The sequence below is a fragment of the Pelobates fuscus genome, chromosome 10 (assembly GCF_036172605.1).
Source record: "Pelobates fuscus isolate aPelFus1 chromosome 10, aPelFus1.pri, whole genome shotgun sequence".
Lineage (NCBI taxonomy): Eukaryota > Metazoa > Chordata > Amphibia > Anura > Pelobatidae > Pelobates > Pelobates fuscus.
This window is the reverse complement of record NC_086326.1, coordinates 143,674,483-143,699,992: the sequence shown is the minus strand read 5'-3', so window position 1 is coordinate 143,699,992 and position 25,510 is coordinate 143,674,483. Positions and strand designations below refer to the sequence as shown.

Below are 25,510 nucleotides of genomic sequence, written 5' to 3'. Positions count from 1 at the left end.
CATCCAGTTTTAAGTATGTTGAACATTCACAATAGAAGATGTATTCACCTTTATAATGGACTCTTTAAAACCCTACAGCACACTAGCTTGCTAAAATGATTTATTTGTGAAATGTGTCCTCTTTTTTATTTTTGTTTACAAAAAGTGTGGATTTTAATAGAAATATGCATTTTTATAAATTTACCTTTGTTTACACCCTGGCTGTCAATCATATAGTTAGTCCTGATTCTTCCTGGTTTGGATAGCTCACTGGAGCTAAACTTTGCATCTTTTACAAGCTGTTTTAGATAATTGTGGAACTACCTCCCGCACACTTTAAAATCTTCCCCAACCCTGAAGTCCTTTAAGAGATCCCTCTCTACATACCTCAAAACAGAATGCACGTGTGTAACGGATCGCCTGGCACCCCGACTGGGTACCTCCGTTGAAGGATGGTTAGCAGGATTAACTACCTGGTGACACTGGTTAGCAGGATTAACTACCTGGTGACACTGGTTAGCAGGATTAACTACCTGGTGACAAAAGCTAGCAGGATTAACTACCTGGTGACACTGGTTAGCAGGATTAACTACCTGGTGACACTGGTTAGCAGGATTAACTACCTGGTGACAATGGTTAGCGGGATTAACTACCTGGTGACAAAAGCGAGCAGGATTAACTACCTGGTGACACTGGTTAGCGGGATTAACTACCTGGTGACACTGGTTAGCAGGATTAACTACCTGGTGACACTGGTTAGCGGGATTAACTACCTGGTGACAATGGTTAGCAGGATTAACTACCTGGTGACACTGGTTAGCGGGATTAACTACCTGGTGACACTGGTTAGCGGGATTAACTACCTGGTGACACTGGTTAGCGGGATTAACTACCTGGTGACAATGGTTAGCGTTTGTATCACTGTACTTAGTGAGAGAGAATGAACCGCTAGTTACTATCTCTAGTTAGCACAACACAAGGGCGCCCATGGTCGGCTTCTGATTTTAGTACTTCGGCAGCAGCTGCACTCAATATGGAGAGATTAACAGCGTGAGATTACCACCCAGGTAGAGACAGATAGAGCTTAGAATGCTGTAATAAATATGAACGCATTAATTATAATGACTGTCACCAACTGCCACACTGAACACAAACCTAGTGATACAATTGATACATTCTCTACAAATGAGGAGCAGAGCAGCCCTAAGCTTCCCTATAGTAGCTTCGAGCTAACTAGATAGCCTGTCAGTAAAATGTAGAAGTAGCCCTAAATCCTAATCTAAACCAGGCATTAAAGGACCACTATAGGCACCCAGACCACTTCAGCTCAATGAAGTGGTCTGGGTGCCAGGTCCATCTAGGGTTAACCCTTTCTGCTGTAAACAAAGCAGTTTCAGAGAAACTGCTATGTTTACATTAGGGTTAATCCAGCCTCTAGTGGTTGTCTCATTGACAGCCGCTAGGGGCACTTCCACGCTTCTCACTGTGATTTTCGGACTTTGTGTATTGTATAGTATTTTAATGCTTTGTGCTCACCATGTGCATATTGGAGTCTTGTCTCTGTCCTGGGAGATAATTGAATTACTTCTCAATTATCTCCAGGATAGAAGACTCTGAAACCGGTCTAGGCCAGATAGCCATGTGCCAGCCAGGGTCCAAAAGATATTTTACTAACTTCTGAACCCCTGGTCTGATTCATGCCATTTTTTGATTTGTTGTTCCCCTGAATGGATTGATTGTGAATATGTAATTTTTATGTGAATTGGATGTATGGTTTTAGAGTTATGAAAGTTGGGTAAAAAGTATGTTTTAAAATGTATGTATAATTGGATTACCTCCCAGGCTAAGGGGAGGGAATCTGTGGGATATAACCATTGTGTGATTGGTGTATTGTAAATCCCTCCCTTGCATGGGAGAATCCTTTATAAGACAGTGTGTGAATAAATCTTGAGTTCCTGTTTTAACCCTCAAAGTGAAGTGTCGTCTCATTCTTGGGGGGGGATTTATTGTATGCTGTTCCAGTTTGACTGCTACGAGTGTAAACCTATTCGTATGGTTTCCTATTCAACTGTCTACAGCATTCATATGCTTGAGAGGATTTACATGCTTCTTCGGTTCGGTGATTTTGGTGTCTGCCAGAGTGCTTGGAGTCCTCAGTAAACGCTAGGAGCATCCTTTAACGGAGGTTCCCAGTCAAGGTGCCAGGCGATCCGTTACAGTGTCAATGTAAAGATTTGCAGGGATGGTAAGTTTGAGGTAACTGTCAGCCTCATATATCAAATAATTACCATAAAGGACACCGCCAATCCTCACTATGTAATTTGCAAAAAAGAAACGATGGACCATGCACTCAAGGTAAATTTAAGTGAGCAGGTTTATTGGAGCAGATGAAAGCAATGTTTCAGCCTATAACAGGGCCTGCTCACTGTGGATTTAGCTTGATTGCTACCATATAGCAGATCAAACATTTCCCAGGTAGAAATGATTACAAGTCATTCTACTCATTTAAGACATAGCATCTTAAAGACGTATACTTACCAAGAGTTGTGCAGAATAATGCATTTGCTACATGATTAAAACTGTTAACTCACTTTCAGGCAGCTCCTTAAAAGAAACTCCCACATTCAGAACACAATCTTTTTCACATATTGAAGTATATCTATTATTGGTTAATGTGATTATAGTAAATACCTTAAAGGGACACTATTGGCACCGAGACCACTTAAGCTCATCAAAGTGGTCTGGATGGAGTGCCCCTGTCAGTTTAACCCTGCAATTGTAATAATTACAGTGTGTAATAGAGTGCAATAATTACCTTGTAGGGTTAACTCTACCTCTAGTGGTTGTTTACCAGACAGCTACTAGAGACGTTTGAGTCGTTAGGCAACTTTTGTTTGCCTAACTGATGCTGGACGTCCTCACGCTGTGCATGAGGAGATTCAGTATCAGCTAAAACTCCACACGAAAGCATTGATTCAATGCTTTTCTATGGAATTGTCTTAGTGCAAACGTGGATCTCGCTGTGCATGCGCATTAGATCCCCAAGGAGAGGGGGAGCGGAGGCGGATGTCCCTCTGGTACAGGTAAGTGACAAAAGGGTTCTGCGGAGGGGAATACAATTTTGTATTCCTAGTACTATAGTTTCCCTTTAAAAGTAAACCAGCTAATATGAACTACAGGCTGCCACGTGTCTAACACCCACTGTGCAATTCCGAACCTGAGTAAGTAGACAGAACCCTTTAACTCATGCAGAACAGTTTTACTTACAGATCAGTTTTGTTTAATTTCTGAATAAATCCTTCCTCACCAGATATGGATTAGCAGAATATTGTGTACTAGGCTTGTGCACAAATCCCTTTCAGGCGCGTCGAACAAATCAAATGCCTGCCAATCTACGTACGAACGAATAGACTCGGACGAAATGGTTCAGGCATTCCTAGATTGACAGGCTTTACATTCCTTTAGGACATCTGAAAGGGATTTTTGCACAAGTCTATTTTTTTTCTCAACAAGATTATATGAGAATCCCTCTTAACTTATATGTGTCCCCGTGTGTCTAGTGTAAGAAAAGTGATCTGTAAAACATTCCCCACATTCAGAACAAGAGAATGGTTTCCCTCCTATGTGATTCTTTTGATGTGTAACAAGACTTGAGCCATCTTTATAACTTTTCCCACAGTCAGAGCATGAGAATGGTCTCTCTCCTGTGTGAATCCGCTGATGTGTAACAAGACTTGAGCTATCTTTATAGCTTTTACCACACTCAGTACATTGAAATGGTTTTTCTCCTGTGTGAATCCTTTTATGTGATGAGAGGTGCGAGGCCTGGGTGAAACATTTACCACAATCATTGCAATTATATGGTTTTTCTCCTGTGTGAATTCTTCTGTGTAACACAAGCAGTGGAGCTCGGGTAAAAGATTTTCCACATTCAGAACATGAGAATGGTTTTTCTCCTGTGTGAATCCTTTGATGTAACACTAGACTAGAGGCCCGGGTAAAACAATTCCCACATTGAGAACATTTAAATGGTTTTTCACCTGTGTGAATCTTCTGATGCCTAACAAGACTAGCCTTTAAAGTAAAATACTTTCCACATTCAGAACACGAGATTGGCGGTTCTCCTGTGTGCATTGTCTGGTGTTTAATAAAACCTGACATCTGAGTAAAACTCTCCCCACATTCAGTACATGTTAATCGTTTCTCTCCTGTGCGACTCTTGTTGGGGATAATAGGGTCAGGTTTGGGCAGGAAGATGTTCCTCGTTTGAGAAGCAACCATCTTGTTTCCTGTGTGAACTGACTGGTTACCAATAAAGCTTTTCAGACACTCAGACCAGTAAAACATTGCTTCTCTGCTGTGTGCACTCTGGGAAGATTTATCGGATTCATGATTACAACTATCATGTGTCCTAGGTTCAATTACTGGGACATTAGAGGTTAGTTCTACAGAATTTTGATTACTTTTTGGATGATTTTCAGGAAAGGTAGCTTCATCTTCTTTTTGAGTAAGTTTTGTAAAATATTTGTCAATATTTGATAAATTCACTTCTTCCCTCCTTTGTGTTTGCCCTTTTATAAGCGTAGAGGTATCCTCTATTGATGTATGTTCTATGGGTGTAGAAATGTCCATGTGTGGGAGATCCTCTTCTTCACATGCAGCTAAATCATCCTTAATATAAACTGTTGTATATTCTATGTCTGTATTTTCTGTGGTTTTACAAATGTCGGTGTCTGTGAGATTTACTCCTTCACATGAGGCTGACTCCTCCTTAATAAGAGTAGATCTAGATTCCATTTCTGTAGGCCATGTGGGTGTGTAAATGTTAACATCGGAGAGATTTCCTTCGTCACAAAACTCTGATTCCTGCGATTTTACCAATTGATTTTCAATTTTGCTTGGCTGCAAATGATTTTCTCCACTGCTGGATTCATTGTCTTCAGCATTTTTGTTTTCAAACTCCAGGGTGTGATATTCACCAGAAATAGATTTATCTATTGAAAATAAAGAAGATTAATTGCTGATTAATAACTCTGGATTTTACATAGTATTACAGTGAATACATATTCTCTTACCCAGTGAGCTGAGGGTCTGGTGATTCTCCTTCATTACGTCCTTGTACAGATCCTTGTGTCCTTCTAGATACTCCCACTCCTCCATGGAGAAATAGACAGTGACATCCTCACACCTTATAGGAACCTGACACACACAATGATACAGTCACCATCCAGACACAGCCCTTGGTTTTACTGTATAATGTCCCATTCCCAGCAGCCTCACCTCTCCGGTTAGCAGTTGGATGATCTGATTGGTCAGTTCCAAGATCTTCTGGTCCTTGTTTCTCTCATGTATCAGTGAGTGAAGTGGAGATGCCGTGCTGGTGCTCTGGATTCTGTAGGGTCCTTTTGGCACATGCTGATTGCTGTACATAACACCCTTCTCAATCCTATTCACACTGATGTATTCCTATACATGGAGAGTGACACTACATGTTACGACAACACTTTTTTTGTGATACTAGAATTTCTACTGACTAAACCCATAACATACATATTTTGTCATATCCCTTTCATTTGTTGTTTTGTGTTTAAAAAGGTTTATTACCTTAAACCACAAAAATATAACCAGGTCACATAAAGTTACCGGTATATGTATAATATTCAGTTTATTATATTTTACAGGATTAGACAAATGTTATGCCATAACAAATATTACTCAAGGTAGTGTGCTGCGTGTTACTTAAACCTACACATTGCTCATTTATTTTGCTTTTACATTTTAAGTTTTACCTTTTAGGCATATTCTTGGTTGGTTTTGTCTTGTGCCACACCACACATTTTATTGCAAGTCATTGTGAGCCAGAATCCCTCACCTCTCCAGTCAGCAGGTAGATGATCTCCAAGGTGAGACTTAATATTCTCTCCGTCACCTGTTTCTGGTCTTTGTCCGATATCATTGGGTTACTCCGACATTCTGAGAAAGGGCTCTGCTCCTTGCAGAAGGGGCTTACTGAAGTGTCCATAACAGCTCTGTAATGAGAGACATGTTTTCTGGTTCAATTTATCTCTATACTAGCAAAACATACACTGAAAAACAATATTGTTCTGAAGAAGCAAAATGTACACCTCTACCAACATCTACTGTCCCTCTGTCAGAGCACACTCCTGCAATCTATGCTTGGCACACAGTGTATGTTGTGACCTTCACACTACGAAAAAAGCTCACTATGGCATTGATGGTGTTATACAATTATCTAAATGGCAACTGCTATGTATGAGCCATTATCGATGCTGATGTGATCAGTCACAACTTTCAGAAGATTTTCGATAAACCTTTTGACATTATGTGTGGCAAAAAGAAAGAAGGCCCTATATCTTATATTACGTAGTCAAGCTTCAGTGATCACAATTACTATTCATATGATTTATTCACACATTATGGAGCCATTTGTCCCGTACTGATCTCTTTGTCTCAAAGGACTTGATAAACTAGTGTCAACACAACACAAATAACTAACAGACCAAAATTACACAAACTTTACAGTGAGCGCAAGCAGTAAAAATCAGGAAGAGGTGTATTTAAACATTGCAGATTCTACAGGACTGTAGGCCTAAAATCGAATTACCACTGCACCCACATCACTTTATTGAGCTACAGAAAAAAAATCGTTTTAGAAAGCAAATTCAGCTTTTTTTTTTTTACTTTTTCGAAGATTTCCAATTTTGGGGGTGGGGTGAACAAAACTTTTTGTTCATGCCTCAAAATTTTCAGAAATGTAGTATCTCTATGCACTGCTCAAATCTTTGTGGCAGAATTCCAAGTTCCGTCATGGTCCCATTGACATAGTGTCTGATGTCTCCTGGGATTCCCTCCAGCAGAGGGAGACTTGTGGTGCGTGAGGAGACCCTGATTGGTCTCCCTGAAAGACCCCTGCAGCGTGATCGTGGCTGCAGAGTGTGATTAGTGCTGGGCTATGCAGACTGCTCAGCTCTGATCACTGTGAGTGATCGTGGCTGCAGAGTGTGATTAGTGCTGGGCTATGCAGACTGCTCAGCTCTGATCACTGTGAGTGATCGTGGCTGCAGAGTGTGATTAGTGCTGGGCTATGCAGACTGCTCAGCTCTGATCACTGTGAGTGATCGTGGCTGCAGAGAGTGATTAGTGCTGGGCTATGCAGACTGCTCAGCTCTGATCACTGTGAGTGATCGTGGCTGCAGAGTGTGATTAGTGCTGGGCTATGCAGACTGCTCAGCTCTGATCACTGTGAGTGATCGTGGCTGCAGAGTGTGATTAGTGCTGGGCTATGCAGACTGCTCAGCTCTGATCACTGTGAGTGATCGTGGCTGCAGAGAGTGATTAGTGCTGGGCTATGCAAACTGCTCAGCTCTAATCACTGTGAGTGATCGTGGCTGCAGAGAGTGATTAGTGCTGGGCTATGCAGACTGCTCAGCTCTAATCACTGTGAGTGATCGTGGCTGCAGAGAGTGATTAGTGCTGGGCTATGCAGACTGCTCAGCTCTGATCACTGTGAGTGATCGTGGCTGCAGAGTGTGATTAGTGCTGGGCTATGCAAACTGCTCAGCTCTGATCACTGTGAGTGATCGTGGCTGCAGAGTGTGATTAGTGCTGGGCTATGCAGACTGCTCAGCTCTAATCACTGTGAGTGATCGTGGCTGCAGAGTGTGATTAGTGCTGGGCTATGCAAACTGCTCAGCTCTGATCACTGTGAGTGATCGTGGCTGCAGAGAGTGATTCGTGCTGGGCTATGCAAACTGCTCAGCTCTAATCACTGTGAGTGATCGTGGCTGCAGAGTGTGATTCGTGCTGGGCTATGCAAACTGCTCAGCTCTAATCACTGTGAGTGATCGTGGCTGCAGAGTGTGATTAGTGCTGGGCTATGCAGACTGCTCAGCTCTGATCACTGTGAGTGATCGTGGCTGCAGAGTGTGATTAGTGCTGGGCTATGCAGACTGCTCAGCTCTAATCACTGTGAGTGATCGTAGCTGCAGAGAGTGATTCGTGCTGGGCTATGCAGACTGCTCAGCTCTAATCACTGTGAGTGATCGTGGCTGCAGAGTGTGATTCGTGCTGGGCTATGCAAACTGCTCAGCTCTAATCACTGTGAGTGATCGTGGCTGCAGAGTGTGATTCGTGCTGGGCTATGCAGACTGCTCAGCTCTAATCACTGTGAGTGATCGTGGCTGCAGAGTGTGATTAGTGCTGGGCTATGCAGACTGCTCAGCTCTAATCACTGTGAGTGATCGTAGCTGCAGAGAGTGATTCGTGCTGGGCTATGCAGACTGCTCAGCTCTAATCACTGTGAGTGATCGTGGCTGCAGAGTGTGATTCGTGCTGGGCTATGCAAACTGCTCAGCTCTAATCACTGTGAGTGATCGTGGCTGCAGAGTGTGATTAGTGCTGGGCTATGCAGACTGCTCAGCTCTGATCACTGTGAGTGATCGTGGCTGCAGAGTGTGATTAGTGCTGGGCTATGCAGACTGCTCAGCTCTAATCACTGTGAGTGATCGTGGCTGCAGAGTGTGATTAGTGCTGGGCTATGCAAACTGCTCAGCTCTGATCACTGTGAGTGATCGTGGCTGCAGAGAGTGATTCGTGCTGGGCTATGCAAACTGCTCAGCTCTAATCACTGTGAGTGATCGTGGCTGCAGAGTGTGATTCGTGCTGGGCTATGCAAACTGCTCAGCTCTAATCACTGTGAGTGATCGTGGCTGCAGAGTGTGATTAGTGCTGGGCTATGCAGACTGCTCAGCTCTGATCACTGTGAGTGATCGTGGCTGCAGAGTGTGATTAGTGCTGGGCTATGCAGACTGCTCAGCTCTAATCACTGTGAGTGATCGTAGCTGCAGAGAGTGATTCGTGCTGGGCTATGCAGACTGCTCAGCTCTAATCACTGTGAGTGATCGTGGCTGCAGAGTGTGATTCGTGCTGGGCTATGCAAACTGCTCAGCTCTAATCACTGTGAGTGATCGTGGCTGCAGAGTGTGATTCGTGCTGGGCTATGCAGACTGCTCAGCTCTAATCACTGTGAGTGATCGTGGCTGCAGAGTGTGATTAGTGCTGGGCTATGCAGACTGCTCAGCTCTAATCACTGTGAGTGATCGTAGCTGCAGAGAGTGATTCGTGCTGGGCTATGCAGACTGCTCAGCTCTAATCACTGTGAGTGATCGTGGCTGCAGAGTGTGATTCGTGCTGGGCTATGCAAACTGCTCAGCTCTAATCACTGTGAGTGATCGTGGCTGCAGAGTGTGATTAGTGCTGGGCTATGCAGACTGCTCAGCTCTGATCACTGTGAGTGATCGTGGCTGCAGAGTGTGATTAGTGCTGGGCTATGCAGACTGCTCAGCTCTAATCACTGTGAGTGATCGTAGCTGCAGAGAGTGATTCGTGCTGGGCTATGCAGACTGCTCAGCTCTAATCACTGTGAGTGATCGTGGCTGCAGAGAGTGATTAAGCAGCAGAGAGGGTAATAATCCCGTTAATGCTAAGTGCAGAGCGTTTAAAGAGCACTGTATGGGATTCCATTTGTTAAAGTCAGCAAGGGAATCCTTATAACATTATAGCTAAGATCAGAGTTAGGATAAGGATTAGGATTACAGTGAGCGTGTTAAGGGTGAGTACCCTTAAGGTATCCACATTTGTAAATAGTATGCATTCATGGAGTAATTTAAAGGAACACTATAGTCAGCTTAATGTAGTTGTTCTCGTGAGTATAATCATTTTCATGCAAATACTGCCTTTTCAGAGAAAAGGCAGTGTTTACATTGCCCCCTAGGAACACCTCCAAGTGGCCACTCCTCATAAGCCACTGGAGGTGCTTCCTGGGGCAGTGCTGCGCAGTAGGCAGCACGCTCTGCTTGGAATGCTGAATTTTCCTCATTGGAATGCATTGATTCCACGCATCTCTATGAGGAGTTGGTTATTTGGGTAAAACGGCATTTGGACCCCCCCCCCCCCCCCCCATCCATGCCTATGGGAAAGCATTGGATTGGCTAAAAATCGGCAATTCTGATTGTCACCAAGGAGCGGATCGGAAGTGGGGCCAGCGTTGGCAGACCCAAGCAACGCTGGAAATAAGGTGAATTTTCACCTTTTCTACGGGGATTAAGGAGGGGCAAGCCACCTAAAAGGTGAATTAAACACTATAAGGTCAGGAATACATGTGTGTGTTCCTGACCCTACAGTGTTCATTTAAATGTGTGAGCTGTTAAAATGTTCCAAAATAGGCAGAGCCTGACTGTGGAGCTGAGCAGACCCATTATCTGTGAGCTCCCGAGCCTGGGCCTAATAATCAACGGAAAATAGGGGCGCATCGCCTTGGATTGAACCCCAACCTACCTCATCTTGTTATACAGAAGCAGGGGAACAGGGGGATACCTTGCATGCCTGATATGCCAGCTGGAAAACCTGACCCGAGGCTTGGGGCCTACAACACGCAGGGCAGTGTAGAGACGGCTGCTCTCCCAGCCCATCAAAACAAACAGCCTCCGCGACTCCTGGCTTCCCCTCCCTCCACAGGACCGGCGGGGGTTATCCCGGTCCAAATAGCACTGACTCTCATACCTCCGTGGTCTCCGAGAACTGACACAGATCCCAGCCACGCACAAAGCCTGCAGGCCGCGTGCCAATATGACATGGCGGAAACACAACCCAGCAAAGAAAGTGTGCCTCCGGAGCACCGATACGACGCCACCGAGCCTCTGAACACTCGCCTGAACAACCTGTTCAACTTCTGGGCACGGATTGAGGCGAGGTACGCTGCCGCACAGATACAGCAGCGAGAGAACAGGAGCACCGAAAGCAAACAGAGGGGCGACACCCGGAGGGGGACTGGACAGCCCTCGGGCACTATTAAGATGAAACAGCCCGTCACTCACCGCATTAGCCCATCCGGGCCAAAGGCCACCGGGGGCATGACCCCAGCGCATCACCCACGCAGGTGGAGGCCTGCCTGCCGCAAGCGGTGTAAACACCTCAAGGCCCCCAGACCTGTCCCACCAGGGAAGGACCCGGTCTCTAGCAGCTCCCGAGTCCGTGGGAATACAATGCCGGCCTTGTCGTTGGCCCGGAGCTGGAGGGAAGAGCTGGCCTGCTCCTGGCTGTTAGCCAACACCTGTGCTTACCCGGCGCCACCGCCACAGATCCCCGCTGGAGGAATAGGATGACTCACCAAAACACAGGCAGCCAACGCAGCACACTTGAACGGACGCTACCAAGGCACATAAACGATGACATGAAAGCTCTGATGACCCAACTGATGATGCAGGCTTGCAAATTTATGCTCATGCTCCTTTACATACTGATGGACCCTTTTCATTTGCCACATATAACATGACCTAACCGACCACCAAGCTCCCTAGGCCAGACAAGCTACCGCATACACACCTGTCACACACAAAGCAAGCCAACTACAGTTAACCCAGCTAGCACTGCGACACCTATTATATCACCTATACCTGCATTCGGTTACACCAGTTAGCGACTCTGCTAATCTCTGACCAACCAAATGTTGGAACAATCCTGTCTCTTGCGTTGGTAGCCAAGGTTACATATAGTTACACATATCTAAACCTATTTACACTAGGTCCACGGAGGTACTACTATTACTAAAGTCTTATGCTTAACCCTCGATAGATGCAGATAGCATAACAAAGAGCCAATAGGTACTAACAGGGAAAACGTATAATGCATGTTGAGTGTGTTGCAATATCACTCTATAGACATAGCTACACTAGCATAATGGTTTGCTACGCCACATAAGACCACACTGTTAGATCCATAGCAATTGCCTGTCTACCTGTCTAACGATGTATACCTGTAGATGTATGCCTGTATCAATCGTGAGAAACTAACCTAACTCAAGCTCTGACCAAACATGTATGTAGTAATGGTGTATACGTACAGTCGAACCTACGATACTGCAACTGCTTATACTCTTAGTCCATATTTATAATCTACTACGGTATTCGTATGCTTAAACCTGCTTAAAATGTTAAATTGTGCATGTTACTCTTGTGCCCAGCATGTTCCACGTGGGAAAAAGCTGGAGGACTGCCTTTGGGGCACTTCTCGCCTGTTTGTGTCACATCTATGCACTACAAAAAAAAACTAAAAATTCTAAAAAAAATTCTAAAAAAAAAAAAGTTCCAAAATACACCATAGACCCATCTTCAATTTGCCATTTTTTTAAATAAAATTGCAGCGGGCAGGTTAGTCAATCCTGTAATTTCACAAAACTCAAGACAGGTAATCTAAGAAGGTTATTCTGTGCTCAGGAGGTATAGCTGAGCACAATTTAGCGATTCTTACTACCGATGTACATATCAGGTTTAGAAAATAAACCACTACATTGCAAAGTGCATGTGAAAAAAAATGTGAAAATAAAATACGATTTACTATTTACAGGAAATATATAGGGAGATTGTTTAGGTGTGACTAGGCCTGCATAAACAAAGTGATTTAACTCCTAAATGGCAGAGAATTAAGCTGTTAGACTGCAGTGACAAGATATATACATCAAAACGATGCCACTAAGGTTGTTTTGGTGCCTGTGGTGTCCCTTTAAGCTGCACTAATGATGTACATATTATTATTGTCAACACTGTTTTTTTTTTCATGTTAATAAGTGAGAATTTTTAGTGCAATGTAAAACATTGCAGTTCCAGAGAAACATTGCAGCATTAAATCAGCCTCTAGTGTCTGTCTACCAGACAGCCACTAGAGGGTTTAATGGATTGAAACGGACCTTTGGTTCGGTATCTGACGCTGGATGTCCTCACGCTCTGCATGAGGAGACCCAGCATCAGATTTTTCCCCATAGAAAAAGCATTGATTACAATTTTTTTTCCTATGGGGAGGTCTAATGCGCATTAGGATGTCTGTCGGAGGCGGTGGACTGTTGGCCCAGCGCTGAGGGACATCAGCGCTAGGATAAACTAAATAAAGAAAGTTTTTTTTTAACCGTTTATTTACCTGACTTTTGTATTACTGGCACTATAGTTCATGATTACTCCTTATACAAAGTAATAACATTAGGTGTCTGGAGATCATGACCAGAGCTCTCAGGACCCTCAGCTACTTGGTCCATACAGTACAGCGTACTCTATTTTGGACATGTCCAATAGGGCCTTAAATGCCCATCCTACGATTTGTAAACAAAAACATTGTGATAATGTCGCTCTACACAAAACATGAGGAAACCTCAACTGTTCCAGCATGATCAGCGTCTTGTTAGATCACAGGACTATATATGAATAATGCGTCTATTAGCTGTGATCCATCAACATGTAGTAATAAGGTCTACTCACACATAGAGATTGGCAGATCTGTTATCACTTGAAGGCTTGTGAATGTTTTTCTTTTATTTGTTTTTTCCCAATAATGGGTCAATGGGTCAATAACTAAACTACAAATTTTGGTCCAACCCGCTCAACGGTGCGATCGGATGATCACACACACACCTCCACCTGAAGGAATAGGAGAGTGAATGCAGTCTAAGGTAAATGGAAGCTGTATTATCATTATTATGATGTGTTGTCTGGCCATTCTTTCTAACCACTGGACAGATTTTAATGACTGCTTCTCGAATTAAGAAACTAGCAGTGAGCACATGGCCAGAGTCTCGGCCTAACTTTTCACTGATGTTTAGATGTTGATTGGCCGACGAATACTCAGGGATGAGGAAGCAATTGATTTAGATTAGTAAGACTGGGGAGCAGCCTTTCAAAGTCTCCCTATTCCTCCTCGTGACTTTATTTCTGATTTACTTATTAGTGCTTTAAATCAAACTTTTGGAATCAATGCTTATTCGGTAGGAAGGAAGAGATCCCTGCTGGTAGAGATCTACCATTACTAACCATCTATTTTTACATAGGTCCTCTCACTGGGATAAATCACTGAGTATCTTAATGGCAGCAGTGACCCCTATGGGCCTAAGATGGGCATTACATTTAATTAACGTTGTACTTAAAGGACCACTCTAGGCACCCAGACCACTTCAGCTTAATGAGGTGGTCTGGGTGTCAGGTCCCTCTAGGATTAACCCATTTTTCTATAAACATAGCAGTTTCAGAGAAACCGCTGTGTTTATGTTAGGGTTAATCCAGCCTCCAGTGGCTCTCTCATTGACAGCCGCTAGAGGCGCTTGCCTGCTTCTCACTGTGAGAAGACGCCAGCGTCCATAGGAAAGCATTATGAATGCTTTCCTATGAGACCGGCTGAATGCGCGCGCAGCTCCTGCCGCGCATGCGCATTCAGCCGAAGAGGAAGAGAAGAGGCGGAGAGGAGGAGGAGAGCTCCCCGCCCGGCGCTGGAGAATGGTAAGATTTTAACCCCTTCCTCTCCCCAGAGCCCTCATGGCACTATAGTGCCAGGAAAACAAGTATGTTTTGGATAAGAGGTATATATATATATATATATAAGCCGTGGTCTCTGTTATTTTATATGTCCCCGGCTAGTTCTTAAAGGGCCAGTAATGCCATATACGAACAGTCTTTGTATGTGCAGGGTAAAGTAGAAAAAGGCAAGAAAATGGTGGATGTTCCCAGGCACCTTGTAGGGATTTGTTACACCCCCCATGTCACCATGCTAGCACCACTCCACCCCCATGTCACCATGCTAGCACCATCCTCCACCCCCATGTCACCATGCTAGCACCATCCTCCACCCCCATGTCACCATGCTAGCACCATCTCCCCCCCCCCCCCATGTCACCATGCTGGCATCATTTCCCCCCATATGTCACCATGCATGCGCCATCTCCCCCCCCCATGTCACCATCTCCCCCCCATGTCACCATGCTAGCACCATCTCCCCCCCATGTCACCATGCTAGCACCATCTCCCCCCCATGTCACCATGCTAGCACCATCTCCCCCCCCATGTCACCATGCTAGCACCATCTCCCCCCCCATGTCACCATGCTAGCACCATCTCCCCCCCCACCATGTCACCATGCTAGCACCATCTCCCCCCATGTCACCATGCTAGCACCATCTCCCCCCCATGTCACCATGCCCCCCACTCTTGCTGCGTGTGCAGTGGTGGCCCCCCACTCTTGCTGCGTGTGCAGTGGTGGCCCCCCACTCTTGCTGCGTGTGCAGTGGTGGCCCCCCACTCTTGCTGCGTGTGCAGTGGTGGCCCCCCACTCTTGCTGCGTGTGCAGTGGTGGCCCCCCACTCTTGCTGCGTGTGCAGTGGTGGCCCCCCACTCTTGCTGCGTGTGCAGTGGTGGCCCCCCACTCTTGCTGCGTGTGCAGTGGTGGCCCCCCATTCTTGCTGTGTGTGTAGTGGTGGCCCCCCATTCGACTGTGTGTGCAGTGGTGGCCCCCCATTCTTGCTGTGTGTGAAGTGGTGGCCCCCCATTCTTGCTGTGTGTGCAGTGGTGGCCCCCCATTCTTGCTGTGTGTGCAGTGGTGGCCCCCCATTCTTGCTGTGTGTGCAGTGGTGGCCCCCCATTCTTGCTGTGTGTGCAGTGGTGGCCCCCCATTCTTGCTGTGTGTGCAGTGGTGGCCCCCCATTCTTGCTGTGTGTGCGCAGTGATGGCCCCCCATTCTTGCTGTGTGTGCGCAGTGATGGCCCCCCATTCTTGCTGTGTGGGCAGTGGTGGCCCCCCATTCTTGCTGTGTGGGCAGTGGTGGCCCCCCATTCTTGCTGTGTGGGCAGTGGTGGCCCCCCATTCTTGCTGTGTGGGCAGTGCTGGCCCCCCATTCTTGCTGTGTGTGCAGGGGTGGCCCCCATTCTTGCAGTGTGTGCAGTGGTGGCCCCCCATTCTTGCAGTGTGTGCAGTGGTGGCCCCCCATTCTTGCAGTGTGTGCAGTGGTGGTCCCCCATTCTTGCAGTGTGTGCAGTGGTGGTCCCCCATTCTTGCAGTGTGTGCAGTGGTGGTCCCCCATTCTTGCAGTGTGGGCAGTGGTGGCTCCCCATTCTTGCTGTGTGGGCAGTGGTGGCCCCCCATTCTTGCTGTGTGTGCAATGGTGGCCCCCCATTCTTGCTGTGTGGGCAGTGGTGGCCCCCCATTCTTGCTGTGTGGGCAGTGGTGGCCCCCCATTCTTGCTGTGTGGGTAGTGGTGGCCCCCCATTCTTGCTGTGTGTGCAGTGGTGGCCACCTATTCTTGCTGTGTGGGCAGTGGTGGCCCCCCATTCTTCCTGTGTGGGCAGTGGTGGCCCCCCATTCTTGTTGTATGTGCAGTGGTGGTCCCCCATTCTTGCTGTGTGTGCTGTGGTGGCCCCCCATTCTTGCTGTGTGGGCAGTGGTGGCCCCCCATTCTTGCTGTGTGGGCAGTGGTGGCCCCCCATTCTTGCAGTGTGTGCAGTGGTGGACCCCCATTCATGCAGTGTGTGCAGTGGTGGACCCCCATTCATGCAGTGTGTGCAGTGGTGGCCCCCCATTCTTGCTGTGTGTGCAGTGGTGGCCCCCCATTCTTGCTGTGTGTGCAGTGGTGGCCCCCCATTCTTGCTGTGTGTGCAGTGGTGGCCCCCCATTCTTGCAGTGTGTGCAGTGGTGGCCCCCCATTCTTGCAGTGTGGGCAGTGGTGGTCCCCCATTCTTGCTGTGTGGGCAGTGGTGGTCCCCCATTCTTGCTGTGTGGGCAGTGGTGGTCCCCCATTCTTGCTGTGTGGGCAGTGGTGGTCCCCCATTCTTGCTGTGTGGGCAGTGGTGGCCCCCCATTCTTGCTGTGTGGGCAGTGGTGGCCCCCCATTCTTGCTGTGTGTGCAGTGGTGGCCCCCCATTCTTGCTGTGTGGGCAGTGGTGGCCCCCCATTCTTGCTGTGTGTGCAGTGGTGGTCCCCCATTCTTGCTGTGTGGGCAGTGGTGGCCCCCCATTCTTGCAGTGTGTGCAGTGGTGGCCCCCCATTCTTGCAGTGTGTGCAGTGGTGGCCTCCCATTCTTGCAGTGTGTGCAGTGGTGGCCCCCCATTCTTGCTGTGTGGGCAGTGGTGGTCCCCCATTCTTGCTGTGTGGGCAGTGGTGGTCCCCCATTCTTGCTGTGTGGGCAGTGGTGGCCCCCCATTCTTGCTGTGTGGGCAGTGGTGGCCCCCCATTCTTGCTGTGTGGGCAGTGCTGGCCCCCCATTCTTGCTGTGTGGGCAGTGCTGGCCCCCCATTCTTGCTGTGTGGGCAGTGCTGGCCCCCCATTCTTGCTGTGTGTGCAGGGGTGGCCCCCCATTCTTGCAGTGTGTGCAGTGGTGGCCCCCCATTCTTGCAGTGTGTGCAGTGGTGGCCCCCCATTCTTGCTGTGTGTGCAGTGGTGGTCCCCCATTCTTGCAGTGTGGGCAGTGGTGGCCCCCCATTCTTGCTGTGTGTGCAGTGGTGGCCCCCCATTCTTGCTGTGTGTGCAGTGGTGGCCCCCCATTCTTGCTGTGTGGGCAGTGGTGGCCCCCCATTCTTGCTGTGTGGGCAGTGGTGGCCCCCCATTCTTGCTGTGTGGGCAGTGGTGGCCCCCCATTCTTGCTGTGTGTGCAGTGGTGGACCCCCATTCTTGCTGTGTGTGCAGTGGTGGACCCCCACTCTTGCTGTGTGGGCAGTGGTGGCCCCCCATTCTTGCTGTGTGGGCAGTGGTGGCCCCACATTCTTGCTGTGTGGGCAGTGGTGGCCCCCCATTCTTGCTGTGTGTGCAGTGGTTGCCCCCCATTCTTGCTGTGTGTGCAGTGGTGGTCCCCCATTCTTGCTGTGTGGGCAGTGGTGGCCCCCCATTCTTGCTGTGTGGGCAGTGGTGGCCCCCCATTCTTGCTGTGTGTGCAGTGGTGGCCCCCCATTCTTGCTGTGTGGGCAGTGGTGGCCCCCCATTCTTGCTGTGTGTGCAGTGGTGGCCCCCCATTCTTGCTGTGTGTGCAGTGGTGGACCCCCATTCTTGCTGTGTGTGCAGTGGTGGCCCCCCACTCTTGCTGTGTGGGCAGTGGTGGCCCCCCATTCTTGCTGTGTGGGCAGTGGTGGCCCCCCATTCTTGCTGTGTGGGCAGTGCTGGCCCCCCATTCTTGCTGTGTGTGCAGGGGTGGCCCCCCATTCTTGCAGTGTGTGCAGTGGTGGCCCCCCATTCTTGCTGTGTGTGCAGTGGTGGCCCCCCATTCTTGCTGTGTGTGCTGTGGTGGCCCCCCATTCTTGCTGTGTGTGCAGTGGTGGCCCCCCATTCTTGCTGTGTGGGCAGTGGTGGCCCCCCATTCTTGCTGTGTGCGCAGTGGTGGCCCCCATTCTTGCTGTGTGTGCAGTGGTGGCCCCCCATTCTTGCTGTGTGGGCAGTGGTGGCCCCCCCATTCTTGCTGTGTGGGCAGTGGTGGCCCCCCATTCTTGCTGTGTGTGCAGTGGTGGCCCCCCATTCTTGCTGTGTGTGCAGTGGTGGCCCCCCATTCTTGCTGTGTGTGCAGTGGTGGCCCCCCATTCTTGCTGTGTGTGCAGTGGTTGCCCCCCATTCTTGCTGTGTGGGCAGTGGTGGCCCCCCATTATTGCTGTGTGGGCAGTGGTGGCCCCCCATTCTTGCTGTGTGTGCAGTGGTGGCCCCCCATTCTTGCTGTGTCTGCAGTGGTGGCCCCCCATTCTTGCTGTGTGGGCAGTGGTGGCCCCCCATTCTTGCTGTGTGGGCAGTGGTGGCCCCCCACTCTTGCTGTGTGGGCAGTGGTGGCCCCCCATTCTTGCTGTGTCTGCAGTGGTGGCCCCCCATTCTTGCTGTGTGGGCAGTGGTGGCCCCCCATTCTTACTGTGTCTGCAGTGGTGGCCCCCCATTCTTGCTGTGTGGGCAGTGGTGGCCCCCCATTCTTGCTGTGTGCGCAGTGGTGGCCCCCCACTCTTGCTGTGTGCGCAGTGGTGGCCCCCCCATTCTTGCTGTGTGGGCAGTGGTGGCCCCCCATTCTTGCTGTGTGGGCAGTGATGCCCCCCATTCTTGCTGTGTGTGCAGTGGTGGCCCCCCACTCTTGCTGTGTGTGCAGTGGTGGCCCCCCATTCTTGCTGTGTGTGCAGTGGTGGCCCCCCATTCTTGCTGTGTGTGCAGTGGTGGCCCCCCACTCTTGCTGTGTGTGCAGTGGTGGCCCCCCATTCTTGCTGTGTGTGCAGTGGTGGCCCCCCATTCTTGCTGTGTGGGCAGTGGTGGCCCCCCATTCTTGCTGTGTGTGCAGTGGTGGCCCCCCCATTCTTGCTGTGTGGGCAGTGGTGGCCCCCCATTCTTGCTGTGTGCGCAGTGGTGGCCCCCCCATTCTTGCTGTGTGGGCAGTGGTGGCCCCCCATTCTTGCTGTGTGGGCAGTGATGCCCCCCATTCTTGCTGTGTGTGCAGTGGTGGCCCCCCACTCTTGCTGTGTGTGCAGTGGTGGCCCCCCATTCTTGCTGTGTGTGCAGTGGTGGCCCCCCATTCTTGCTGTGTGTGCAGTGGTGGCCCCCCATTCTTGCTGTGTGTGCAGTGGTGGCCCCCCACTCTTGCTGTGTGTGCAGTGGTGGCCCCCCACTCTTGCTGTGTGTGCTGTGGTGGCCCCCCATTCTTGCTGTGTGTGCAGTGGTGGCCCCCCATTCTTGCTGTGTGGGCAGTGGTGGCCCCCCATTCTTGCTGTGTGGGCAGTGGTGGCCCCCCACTCTTGCTGTGTGGGCAGTGGTGGCCCCCCATTCTTGCTGTGTGGGCAGTGGTGGCCCCCCATTCTTGCTGTGTGGGCAGTGGTGGCCCCCCACTCTTGCTGTGTGGGCAGTGGTGGCCCCCCATTCTTGCTGTGTGGGCAGTGGTGGCCCCCCATTCTTGCTGTGTGGGCAGTGGTGGCCCCCCATTCTTGCTGTGTGGGCAGTGGTGGCCCCCCATTCTTGCAGTGTGTGCAGTGCTGGCCCCCCATTCTTGCTGTGACAGGGTGACCCCATGCTGTGACAGGGTGACATGCTTATTATAGACAATGAATGAAGATACAGAATATATTCAGATCTGGGTACCAACCTGGCCGAGTGTCCCAGCCCCGGCTCCACTACCTCTGCGCCGGTCTGGGAGCCCCAATCCGGCAGCGGCCGATGTTTTCCTATGTGACGGCCGATAGGGGGTGTCGGGGACACGCTGAGCGCGCATGCGCAGCAGGCCGGCTTGTCGCTTTGTTGTGACGTCACAGAATGTGGGATGCTGAGCGGCCATCTTGACTAAGGGCAGGGTTAGCTGCAGGGAGGGTAGAGAAGGTGGACATGGGGCACATACAGGGACTCTGCCTTCCTCTCTTTTTATCCTGGGGCTGTCTCAAAGCACTGACCTCCTGGCATTCCCCTCACCCCCTCTGTCACTGAAAACACAGTGTAATTGTATTTAGTTCTTTACAGGTTACACATTACTTAAATTATTTGTCATTTATCCCGTATTTCAAATTCTTTGATTTTTCAGCATGAGTTCAGTCTCAATATGGGGAATATCTAATAAACAGTGAAAAGTCAGAGACTCTAAATCCCTCCCGGGAATAAAATATCTTAAAGGGACACTATAGTCACCAGAACAACTACAGCTTATTGAATTTGTTCTGGTGAGTAGAATCGTTACCTTCAGGCTTTTTGCTGTAAACCAGTGGCGTACATACCGGGGTCGCAGGGGTCGCAGCTGCGACCGGGCCCGGCCCACCAGGGGGCCCGGCCGCCCTGCGACCCAGGTATGTACCCACAGGGCCAGCCTCTTCTGCTGGGGGGCCCAAGAGCCGGCCACCTCCGGGCCCCCCGAGGCTGGCCCTGCTGTCACCCGGCTGGCGGGCGCGCGAGGGAGCACTGTCCCCTGGGTGCTCCCTCTTCAGCTCCCTCGCGCACCGCACTGAAACCGGAGCCGGAAGATGACGTCATCTTCCGGCTCCGGCATCAGTACGCGGCGCGCGAGGGAGCTGAAGAGGGAGCACCCAGGGGACAGTGCTCCCTCGCGCGCCCGCCAGCCGGGTGACAGCAGGGCCAGCAACACCACTGGACCCCAGGGAATCCCCCCTAGCTCTCCCACAGGTAAGGAGGCTGGGGGGATTAAATTAAAAAACAAAAAAAAAAAAAACGTGTGAGTGTGTTAGTGTGAGTGAGTGTGTTAGTGAGTGTGTGAGTGAGTGTGTGAGTGAGTGTGTTAGTGAGTGTGTTAGTGAGTGTGTTAGTGAGTGTGTTAGTGTGAGTGAGTGTGTTAGTGTGAGTGTGTTAGTGTGAGTGAGTGTGTTAGTGTGAGTGAGTGTGTTAGTGTGAGTGAGTGTGTTAGTGAGTGTTAGTGTGAGTGAGTGTGTTAGTGAGTGTGTTAGTGTGAGTGATTGTGTTAGTGTGAGTGATTGTGTTAGTGTTAGTGAGTGTGTTAGTGTGAGTGAGTGTGTTAGTGTGAGTGAGTGTTAGTGTGAGTGTTAGTGTGAGTGAGTGTTAGTGAGTGTGTTAGTGTGAGTGAGTGTGTTAGTGTGAGTGAGTGTGTTAGTGAGTGTGTTAGTGTGAGTGAGTGTGTTAGTGAGTGTGTTAGTGTGAGTGATTGTGTTAGTGTTAGTGAGTGTGTTAGTGTGAGTGATTGTGTTAGTGTGAGTGTGTTAGTGTGAGTGATTGTGTTACTGTTAGTGTGAGTGATTGTGTTAGTGTGAGTGATTGTGTTAGTGTGAGTGTGTTAGTGTGAGTGATTGTGTTAGTGAGTGTTAGTGTTAGTGAGTGTGTTAGTGTGAGTGATTGTGTTAGTGTGAGTGTGTTAGTGTGAGTGATTGTGTTACTGTTAGTGTGAGTGATTGTGTTAGTGTGTGATTGTGTTAGTGTGAGTGTGTTAGTGTGAGTGATTGTGTTAGTGAGTGTTAGTGTTAGTGAGTGTGTTAGTGTGAGTGTGTTAGTGAGTGTGTTAGTGTTAGTGAGTGTGTTAGTGTTAGTGAGTGTGTTAGTTAGTGTGAGTGTTAGTGCGTTAGTGAGTGCGTTAGTGTGTGTTAGTGTTAGTGAGTGTGTTAGTGTGTGTGTGTGTTAGTGAGTGTGTGTGTCTGTCACTGAGTGTGTGTCTGTCAGTAAATGTGTGCATCTGTTCATGAGAGTGTGTGTGTGTCTAAAGCACTTACCTTTCTCCAGCGCCGGGCTCCCTTGGCGCTGGGGATCTCTCCGTCCCGATCCGCCTCTCAGCTCCGAATGCACATGCGTGGCAAGAGCCACGCGCGCATTCAAACCGCCCATAGGAAAGCATTACTCAATGCTTTCCTATGGACGTTCAGCGTCTTCTCACTGTGATTTTCACAGTGAGAATCACAGAAAATCCTCTAGCGGCTGTCAATGAGACAGCCACTAGAGGCTGGATTAACCCTCAGTGAAACATAGCAGTTTCTCCGAAACTGCTATGTTTTCAGCTGCAGGGTTAAAACTAGAGAGACCTGGCACCCAGACCACTTCATTGAGCTGATTTGATCTGGGTGTCTGTAGTGGTCCTTTAAGTGTATGTGTTTATGCATGCACTGGCGTACATACCGCGGTCGCACGGTTCGCAGCCCTGCGACCAGGTGCCCGCCGCCATGTGTTGCGGCCCCAGCCCGCGCAGAGTAAGCGCAGGGGGGGGGGGGGGCCCACGGATCAGTTTTCGCACCGGGGCCCCATGGGTTGTGTGTACGCCACTGCTGTAAACACTGTCTTTTCAGAGAAAATGCAGTGTTTACATTACAGGCTTGAATACAGTAAGATTTTTGCTATATTTATGGAGGCATGAGGGGCCCAGGGGGGGCTAGATGTTGGTTTTAACACAATAGGGTCAAGAATACATGTTTGTGTTGCTGACCCTATAGTGATCCTTTAATAATGAACCCCCACCCATGGGTGGGGACATAGTATTCCCCCTTTCTTAAAAAAGCCCCACTTGCTGCCACAGGGGGTCACTGACGGTTAGGTACTAATTTAGGCTCTCTCTTACTCCTCATCCTAACCCTAAGGAGTAAAAGTTAAAGGGATATTATAGTATCCAGAACAACTACAGCTTATTGTATAGTATACAGCTTATTGTAGTTGTTCTGGTGAGTATAGTCAGTCCCTGTAGGCTTTTTCATGTAAACACTGCCTTTTCAGAGTCACTCAGCTAGAGGTGCTTCCTGGGGCAGTGCTGCACAACCTGCAGCACTGACAGTCAGCTTCTCCACGTTCTGCATGGAGACACTAAAGTTTCCCCAAAAGAGATATATTGATCCAATGCATCTCTATGAGGAGATGCTGATTGGCCAGGGTGGTATTTAACTCCGCCTCATTTGCATCAATTCTGCTGATCTCCACTAAGGAGGTCGATTATGGGCGGGGCAAGCGCCAGCAGACCAGCAATGCGCTGGAATAAAGGTAGGTTTTTATACCTTTTCAAAGGGGGCCTAAATAGTGTTTTTAATGCTATAGGGTCAAGAATACAGATTTGTATTCCTGACCCAATAGTGTTCCTTTAAACTAACCCTATAGATAATTTAAAATGTTATGTTTTTTTTCTAGGTTTGACTAATCTCTAAATATTTTTTTTCCCTAAATCTAATCCTAACATTAACCCTGAATGTCCCATGTGCCTGTGGTTTAGTGAATGCCCTAACAATAATGTCAGTGTGAAACTAGCTTTACTTACCTTGTAGGACCTTGCTGAGAACGAATGACCACTCCAGCTGATGCCTCGTCATTTGGAGTGACGTGCTTGTCTCACGCATGCTCACAGCCTGCATCAGATATCCCTAACCATCAGGAGCACAGGTAACAGCTGATCTGCGTCACCGGACGTGACGTGGGTAGGGAACTCTGACTGGTCTGTAGGTTCCATTTAGTTCCTGGTTTGTGTTTCACCAGATCCTGCCTGTGCGTTCCATTTAGTTCCCGCGTTTGTGGCGCTCTCAGAGAATTCAGTAGCATTGCTGATCTGGTAGAGCAGATAGGAAGCAATGTGGGAGCGGTGCATCCAGTAATACCCATAAATAGGACATTTATATCCTATATATACTATATTATAGGATGTATGTCTAATATCTGCCTTGTTAGGATGGACCCACTGACTGACCGCTCATTCCTGTCATACACACCCAGCCATATAACAGTGATAGCTGTGAATTGTCTGGCAAAGCATTATGGGAACTGGAGGTGTAGCGACGGTACCATGTTATGTTTGTTAGGGTAGGAGTATTAAACATTCTAAAAACTAGTAAAAAATAAAAATAAATTATCCTTGTGCTACAAAGTTCAATGAAAAGAAGTGCATTAGCATGTGTTTTAATCCTGAATTTCTATTGAGAACCTTTCGATCTGTCTGTAATGTCGATTAATGCATAGTGAAAACGCAAGCATATCAGTTGGTTCCAGGACTTCATGCAATACCTTCACATCAATCCTATGTAGTCTAGTGCGGAATTGGTGGGACACAGCCATTGTTTTGCATTCACCAAAGTCTTCGATGTGTCAAGAGGCATCTGACAGGACCAGAGATTATCACAGTAGAGGGAGCGGGCTGGAGAGAGAAGATTGGCCCAGCACTGGATTACAGCTAAGATATGTACATTATTTTATTTTCAGGGGTTAAGCAGTAATACAGTAATACAGTCTGAAAAAAAGGAACCATTCCATCCTATTAAATGGATGGAATGGAATCAGCCGATCACTGCCTGATCTCTTGCCTATTTCACCAATATGTAAGCTAAGAGAATAATTTGATGTCTGTGTTCCACACATTAAAGTATCTCTACTACAGAAAGTACCGTAATAAGTGGGAACCGATCATTTCTACAATTTTATAAAAACTGCGTCAAAGCAGATTACTTTTATGCTGACAACAGAATTCAATCATTTTTGGTCCAAAATGTGCGGATGAGGTGAACATAACAACAGGCCAACAAAACATGAATTGATCAACAGTGCGATCTCTAAAGAAATATTGCACAATATTCTGATTGGTGAATCCCTAGCACATTGGTAAATAAACAAGACTCATTATGTTTGGAGTCTTGCATACCTCATGTTTAATGATCAGAAGAATAAACAGAAGATGCATACAATTACTATTATATATATATATAGCCAACGTATGCCACAGCACTGAAAAATTGATTAAAAAGGCAAACAATTCTAACAAAACACGTTTGACATCTTGGAATGGCATTGTTTTGCAGGAGTAATGTTTATAGGTGGAGAGGCCCCTGCTCAAACAAGCCAGAGGACTCCTGATACCATACCTGCCATGGCAAGCTGTAGTGGTTATGGTGCTAAGAGTTCCCCTTTTAGCCATGTATTATGACAAATAATGTCATAAGGGTTTATGAAGACATGGGGAAATAAAATGAGATTGTAGGCCAAGGGGTTTATGAATGTCTACAGTACCACTTGATGGTATTATTTTCAATTAGAGGGTTACTCCACCCACCATGACCACTGTGGCGAAAGTAACCTCGCCACTTGTACTTGGAGAGGCCTGCTTGCCAGCCTCTTGCCCTGTGACTATGGCCCCTGGGATATATTGCCCTTTAAAAACACTATTTGGGCATATTGGTTTTTAGAGGCACTGTTTCTGCTCCTTGGACTTTTAACTGGACCAGATTCAAACATGTGGCGGTGGTGGCCATCTTAAAATGTCCAGCAGGGTTTTGCCGTTGAGTGTATGGAACTGTTTT

At 48.3% G+C, this 25,510-nt stretch overlaps 1 protein-coding gene across 1 annotated transcript; it reads right to left on the bottom strand.

The window, feature by feature from the left end:
- Window positions 1–2,875: 2,875 nt before the first annotated feature.
- Window positions 2,876–19,984, bottom strand: LOC134575191 (oocyte zinc finger protein XlCOF22-like). The gene is made up of 5 exons (XM_063434433.1): window positions 19,894–19,984; window positions 5,852–6,008; window positions 5,260–5,445; window positions 5,055–5,178; window positions 2,876–4,973 (listed from the first exon to the last, which is right to left on the bottom strand). The coding sequence occupies exons 2-5, from the start codon at window positions 5,999–6,001 to the stop codon at window positions 3,511–3,513; spliced, it is 1,923 nt and encodes a 640-aa protein (XP_063290503.1). The 5' UTR covers window positions 6,002–6,008; window positions 19,894–19,984; the 3' UTR covers window positions 2,876–3,510.
- Between the last annotated feature and the right edge of the window lie 5,526 nt (window positions 19,985–25,510).